The sequence below is a fragment of the Mytilus trossulus genome, chromosome 8 (assembly GCF_036588685.1).
Source record: "Mytilus trossulus isolate FHL-02 chromosome 8, PNRI_Mtr1.1.1.hap1, whole genome shotgun sequence".
NCBI classification, from domain to species: Eukaryota; Metazoa; Mollusca; class Bivalvia; order Mytilida; family Mytilidae; genus Mytilus; species Mytilus trossulus.
The window spans coordinates 48,400,762-48,408,421 of record NC_086380.1 but is presented as its reverse complement, the minus strand read 5'-3'; the positions used below and the strand labels follow the sequence as shown (position 1 = coordinate 48,408,421).

Here is a 7,660-nt window from a genome sequence, read left to right as displayed (position 1 = left end):
AGTTACAAATGAATATTTACTTCAATTTGAGTTCACAAATTTCTAATCAACTACTTGCAATTGTTATGAAAAGCTGCGCGCAAACATAATGATTTTTTGCGTGCAAATGTATTGGTAATGCGCTCAAACATAATGCACCACATAAAATGGTGGTGATATAATGACACATTCCAGATGTACACTAACAAAATTTAATTTCACTTCACATTAATTGTTTAGTTAAATAATAAACAAATGATAAAAATTTGTTTGAGTCATAATCATTCAGGTTTTTTTAGTGTTTTTTTTTAATCAGAATGCAAATTTCATGGAGTACATATTTTTTGTTACAGTATTAAACCAACAAAATATATTCATGTGCAAGGATTTTTTAAAAGTGTGATAGAAGTTACAAATGTGGAAAAATACATTCCTAATCTTCAATTTTTAAGAATTATATTAAGGATTAAACAATTTTTTTAAAGAAATTTATTAGTGTATAAACTGTACACAGTCACTCACAAACAAATCATTAAAGTCCTTCAGCCTTTTATTTGTTTGTGTGTGAATTGGTCAAGTTTTATAATACACCAATAAATTCCTTTACTTAATTAAGACATTTAAATGTCGCAGCCATAATCTTAGGTCTAAAAGATATTTTTTGTAAAGAACTAGAAATTTATTTTAATTATTACTCTCTTATTTTCTTTATTAAGGTGCCTTGTCAAGATACTTTTTGACAAAGAGACAAGAGGAGACAGCCATAAAGAAAGACAGATTAGAAGGAGAGAAGAAAAGGAGAGCAGCATATGAAAGGAAAAAGGAGGTAATTAGAATAACATGATTGTAGTTCTGTCATCAGTTTAATTTGTTTAGGATTAAATCTCCTTATATGGAAGTTTTGGTGTGTAATAAAACATAACAAATCCATTCTATAGTCGTCAAGTGTAAACAGTGTCACAATGTTGTAAATCATATGTTATAAAAATTCTTATTTTCAGTTTAACAAATTTAAATCCTTAATTCATAAAATCAAAACATTGTGTACAATTTGGAAATAAATATGGCGTTCATTATCACTGAACTAGTATATATTTGTTTAGGGACCAGCTGAAGGACACCTCCATTTTCAGGAATATTTCGCTACATTGAAGACCTGTTGGTGACCTTCTGCTATTGATTTTTTCTATGATAGGGTTGTTGTCTCTTTGACACATTCCCCATTTCCATTCTCAATTTTATTTTTACTCACTATTCAAAGTCTTTTTACAATTTAAAGAAATAATTGGATATAAAACATACATTGAACAATGATAATATAACCATAAATGTTTTTCTTTTCAGAAAGCAAAACGGAGACTATGTGCTTTAGACAAAATGGAGCTAGGTATGAACAAGAAGGCAAAAATAATGGAAGTCATGAAGCCCGCTTACATGTCTTCAGATGAGGAGAATGGCCAGGATGGGTTCATAACTCATCAACCATCCTGGCCGGCCAGTAAATTCAAGGACTACAAGGCAAAACTTGACATTGCGTACAAAAATGTGTGTTCAAAGGCCAGTTTAAGGCTTTTACAGAAAAGGACAATTGGCAATCAAAGCCAAAAGGATGTGCCTCAGTTGCCTGAAAATTGCCAGTGGATTGTCCAAGATACGGAGCCACAGAGTATTGGGAATTAATAAAAATTTGAAATCTAATTGTATTTTAAATTTATTTTAGCATTTCTATAGTTATAACGTTCTAAGTAGTGTGTTTTGTATTAAGATTCCTAAATGTTCTACTTTTTTTGTAAAAGTACTGCTTTTGGATTAACAAAATTGAAATAAAACAACAAAACTAAAAACTGAAGTGCTTTAAGGAAAGGTTAGCAGTATCTGATTAACAAGCCATGAGTCATGGAGGGAATATGTGCATTATATAACTCAGTTATAGTAAACTGGTTTACCTATTGTCTAACAGTTATATCATTGAATCCATTAATCTGGGTTCGATTGGTAGTCTTTCAATTGAAGTCAATGTGAATTTTTCACAAAACACAAGTAATTTGATTACTATATGAGAGACAAAACATTTGCTGGTAGTTCATCATTGGTAGTATTTTTTTACCTGAAACAATTACTATGGTAACCAACCTTACAGTTGTGACAAGAATGCGAAGATTTTTGGTTTCAATCATTTTTTGGTCTGACGGAATAAACGGACAGTTCATATTTTGGTCATCTCTTTTTACCATGGAAAGGTATCTTTTGTATAAACCATTTGTGTGACAAGACTATACAGAAAGTTCATATTTTGGTCACCTTTTTACCATGGAAAGGTATCTTTTGTTACCATTTGTGTGACAAGACTATTTGGAAAGTTCATATTTTGTTACCATTTGTGTGACAGAAATGTATAGAAAGTTTATATTTTGGTCACCTTTTTATCATGGAAAGATATCTTTTGTTACCATTTGTGTGACAAGACTATTTGGAAAGTTCATATTTTGTTACCATTTGTGTGACAGAAATGTATAGAAGGTTTATATTTTGGTCACCTTTTTATCATGGAAAGATATCTTTTGTTAACATTTTTTGTGACAAAATGTGCAAAAAGTTCATATTTTTCTCATCTTTTGATCACCAAAAGGTTATCTTTTATTACCTTTTGACATTCAAAAGATCTCATTTGCACATCTTTTATAGTTACACAAAAGGTCACAAGTTGTTGCCTTTTGTTGTAAACAAAAGGCAACATGTTGTTTACCTTTTGTGAAAACAAAAGTGGGCCATTTGTTTACCTTTTGTTGCATCAAAATGTGAACAAAAGATAATCTTTTATATCTTTTGTATTTTTTTAAAAGGTCTAGAAAAGATTAAAAAAGGTATATCAAATTTTGTCTTTTAGTAATCTTTTGGTTAAAACAAAAGATAAGTTTTCATGCAGTGTTAGCCACAGAAATATTCCTGAGCAACGGTTAATAAAAGGTGATTTTTGTTCTCTGAAGTACGAATCTAGCAACATAAATATCATAAAAAAAAACAATAGTCCTTATTGTTTTAATGAAATTTTTCTTTTCAAATGAGCCATTTGAGGATAGATAACTCTTTCAGTAAAAAAAAATATACTGGACTAATAGGGATTTTTTATTATTACTTGCAGCGAGAAAACTAGTTCATTGACAACATTGTTTCTTTTTATTTCTTAAAACATATGATGAAACCTATCTTCACACAATTATTCAAAATTCTATCTCAAAGAATTTTTTTATGCACACAAGTGTGTTTTTTCAAAAACAATCTAACCAAATTTAGGCAATTTTCAATGACCCGTAGCATGTAAAATAGCAAAATTAAGCAAATGTAATAATTCTATATTTTACGACAAAAAGGGGTCCTGATTGGCCTAGTCTGTTCGATTACTAAATCTTAATTGGCACTGAGACTCTGTTAAAATAAGTATGTTTTAATATTCTTTTTTAGTTCTGTTGATATACAAAAATAGCAATGGATAGATGCAGCTGGGTAGTTATATTAGTTAGGAAAGAGCATTTTATGTCTTGTGATGGGGAAGATGGAAGTTTAACGAAATGAATGTGATAGTGTCTTGTTCTGAAGATAAATAATATTACCCAAAACATGCTAAAAACAAATTTTTGTACATTTAGATGCACATTTGAAACTATTTAAAATACAAAAACAGTGTGTATGCAATAAAAAAAAATCAACGAAAAATATGAAATAATCAAGCCTTATAAGTTAAAACGATTGAAAATGAATATATTGTATATGCATACATTTAACTTCTTTGCTTGAAAGGCCAACTTTATTCTTTTTATAAATATAAATAAATTGTCTTTGAAAAACATTTGGTTGTCTTCTGGAGAGTTGCCTCATCAGACGACATCTTTTAAATTTGTGTATATACAGTCATTAGACAAAAGTGAGTTCCCAGTAAAAAAAAGTCCTATTATTTCAACTAAAATGGATATTTTTCGAAAAATTATAACGAAGTAACCGTATGTCCGATTTTCATAATATAGATATCAAAAGATGTAGAAATGTCTGAAGTTTTATTGTTTATTTGATTATAATATCACTGATGCTCATTTTAATTATCTGACGAGATGAACACAAAGAAAAATATTTCTTGAAAAGTTGCTATTATTCTAACCAAATTAAAATCGTAAAAAATTGCATTTGTGTTTAACTCATCAGATGATGAAAACGAAACCCAAGAAAATTGTAACCAAATAAACAATAAAACTTCAGGCATTTCTTCATCTTTTGGTATCTTTTTTTTTTATAAAAATCGCTCATACAGTTACTTGGTGATATTTTTTTGAAAAATATTGATCTAAGTTGAAATGATGGGACTTTTTTTGAGTGAGAACTCACTTTTGTCCCATGACTGTTTATGTAATCAGTCTCATGAAATTAAATTTGCTATAATATTTACTTTTCCGGATAAGACATGTGTTTTTATGCCCCACCAACGATAGTAGAGGGGCATTATGTTTTCTGGTCTGTGGCTCCGTTCGTTCGTTCGTCCGTCTGTCCGTCCGTCCGCCCGTTCGTTCGTCCGCAGGTTAAAGATTTTGGCCAAGGTAGTTTTTGATGAAGCCGAAGTACAATCAACTTGAAACTTAGTACACTTGTTGCTTATGATATGATCTTTCTAATTTTAAAGCCAAATAAGACTTTTGACCCCAACTTCATGGTCAACTGAACATAGAAAATAAAAGTGGGAGTTTCAGGTTAAAGTTTTTGGTCAAGGTAGTTTTTGATGTAGCTGAAGTCCAATCAACTTGAAAATTAGTACACTTGATGCTTATGATATGATCTTTCTAATTTTAAAGCCAATTCAGACTTTTTGACCTCAATTTAACGGTCCACTGAACATAGAAAATGAAAGTGGGAGTTTCAGTGTAAATTTTTTGGTCAAGGTAGTTTTTGATGAAGCTGAAGTCCAATCAACCTGAAACTTGGTAAACTTGATGCTTTTTAATTTAAAGCCGAATTAGACTTTTGACCCATTTAAACGGTCCATGGAACATGGAAAATAATAGTGTCAGTGGGGCATCCGTGTACTTTGGACACATTCTTGTTAATATTATTTTTTTCTAATTTTTGTCTAAATGAAATCTAAAATAAACTGTTGCTTTTCAGTTTTTCTAAATAGTTTATTGGTTGCTATGCATTTTTTCAATATAAAGCGATGGTTGCTAGGCATTTTCCTAATTTAAATATCTGGTTGCTAGGCAGTTTTACACTTTAAATGAATGATTGCTTACATCTTATGTGATGATACCCTCTAGACCTTTGAAGTTAGGTCTATGTAATAGTTTATATAGTACTAAATGTAATCATGTATGGTTGCTAGGTACATTTTTTATCAAATAAGGGTGGTTGCTAAGCACTTTTGAAATGACCTTGACTCTTTATTTTTCATATGTTGATAAGAAGTGGCTTTAAACATCCTGATTTAAATTTTCTCAATGTTTAGTAGCCTCTTTCTTTTATATTTCCTTTCAAAATTCAATTAATATACACAAGGTCAAAGGTCAAGGTCATCAATGACCTTTGACCTTTAGGAAAATTCATGGTAATTTAATCGCCAATAGTTTGCACATCATAGTCATTCAATAATGATTACTTTTTGTGGATTATTTTAATAACATGGCTACATTTTAGAGGTAAAAAGGCAAAAATTACATATTTTTGTTTCCATAGCAACCATCCTAGAACCTAATTTCCCAAACATTTTGTTATAATTTTTTTATAAGAAACATCGATACTTTTCGTTCATAACCACAGGTTAAATGGAGGTGGATGCAAAAATGTCTATTTTGTTCATACAAAATGTGTAAATTTGTCTCCGGAACTATATTGAGAAATAACCCCTGCTTCTGCGGTTGTGACAATATTCAGCCAAAATATTTTTTATATATGACATTGCTTTTTTGTTTGTTTAGTTTCATGTTTCTAAAAAATATTTACAAATATCTTAAAATAAAACCTAGTTTTGATTACGATTGACTGCAAAGTAGTTGTTTTTTCGATGCTAAATTCCTCCAAATTTGAGGGAAATCTAATTCACTTGGTTGCCATGGCAACCATGACCTAGCAACATTTGAGTGGGCATTTTTCTTACTTTTTTACATGATCACATGTTTTGGCTAAGTTTCATGAAAATCGGTGACTATGCGTGCCGGACCCCCTATATAAAACAGTTGGTGGTTACAGAGAATTGCTCTTAAACACATACATTTACATGCAACTTACCGGCAATTATTCGTTACCTACTAGTTTACTGTTTACGCTACACTGTGAATTTCATTCAAAGCTATTACTTTTCAAAGAATGGTTTGTGTTCAATTCTGGTTTGATTTTAACGAATGTGATACGACTAGAAGCAGTATTGTCACTTGTTTATTTGTTATTTTTACGTTCTGTCTAACAAGTGGTAAAACAAAAAACATTGATAAAAAATTCAGTCTAAACAGAATAGAATACGAAGATTTTTGATTAGAGTTATTCTGATAATTTGTTTGAAGTTTTGAGATAGCACAGGAATACTTGCTTTTGTTCATGATAGACCGCATGATGTAATTAAAATTATGATTTCTCTCTCATGTCCCCGTATGTGTTCATTTCCCGTTCTTGGAATAGGAGAAAAATTCGAGTAACAAACTTCGCAATTTGTTTTTATCCTGAACTCCGCTAGAGGCGTGCAATAACGTAAACTGTGTCTTGAATTAACTCGAAGAAATAAACATGATAAACTCATCATAGAAACCAGGACTTAATTTTGTATATACGCAAGATGCGCGTTTCTTCTACAAACGACTTATTAGTGACGCTCGAATCCAAACAAGTTAAACGAAATTATACTTATGTGCTTTCTAATCAAATTTAAAAAAGAAATATTAGCTGTGTGGTTCCCAATATTTCGTTAGAAAAGATTATGATGCGTAGCCACCATTATCACATTTATTTCATAATCCGGAAAAGTTTTCCACAAAACTATTTGCAACGGGTTTCTATCTGTTAAGATGAAGATTTCAGTAAAAACATTATTGACATTATTTATGTCGGTCTGGGGCTGAATTTTTTTAAAATCAGCTCAAACTCTAAGGCAATGAAAAAATAGATAGTCTTATTAAATGGAAGATAGAAAAATAATTACGTTAGAGTCTCTTTGATGCTAATTGTTGATGAATAAGAATTTCTCTGTTAATCAAGAATATGACAGTTACGTTTGTTTTCGTTTGAAATGTTTTAGCTTTGAATTTTGCTTTTTTTATTCGATACTTTTTTTTTCTTTTTTTTTTATCTTTGTTTATATGTTCTAGCGTCGTTATTTTAGATTTTGAATTAAAACTTGTACATTAAGTTATTTAAAAGTTTGTGTAGTATGCTTGTATGCTGAATCAGTTATTTCAATAATGTCCATCTTATACCTCTTGCCAGATCAAGATACACCTGCATAAAGCTTTTGTCATCGTTAGCCTCTGAAAAAAGAAATGAAATCAAATCTTCAGTTTTCGTTTTTGACGCACTGTGCTATGACTTATTAGTCTTATGATATCGGCATATTATATATTCATTTGTCTTAAACATTTCAAATGTTTACCTCTTAGTTTTGCGGGAATTTGCTAGGAAAAATTAACGTTTTAAATCTTTTCCGATATGTCTTAAC

At 30.3% G+C, this 7,660-nt stretch overlaps 1 protein-coding gene across 1 annotated transcript; it reads left to right on the top strand.

Annotated features, from left to right (window-relative positions):
- Positions 1-694: 694 nt before the first annotated feature.
- On the top strand, positions 695-1,659 carry LOC134727728 (uncharacterized; the record flags this gene model as incomplete). The annotated part of the gene is made up of 2 exons (XM_063592113.1): positions 695-805; positions 1,324-1,659. Coding segments are annotated over 2 exons (447 nt in total), but the record flags the coding sequence as incomplete, so codon positions are not given.
- Between the last annotated feature and the right edge of the window lie 6,001 nt (positions 1,660-7,660).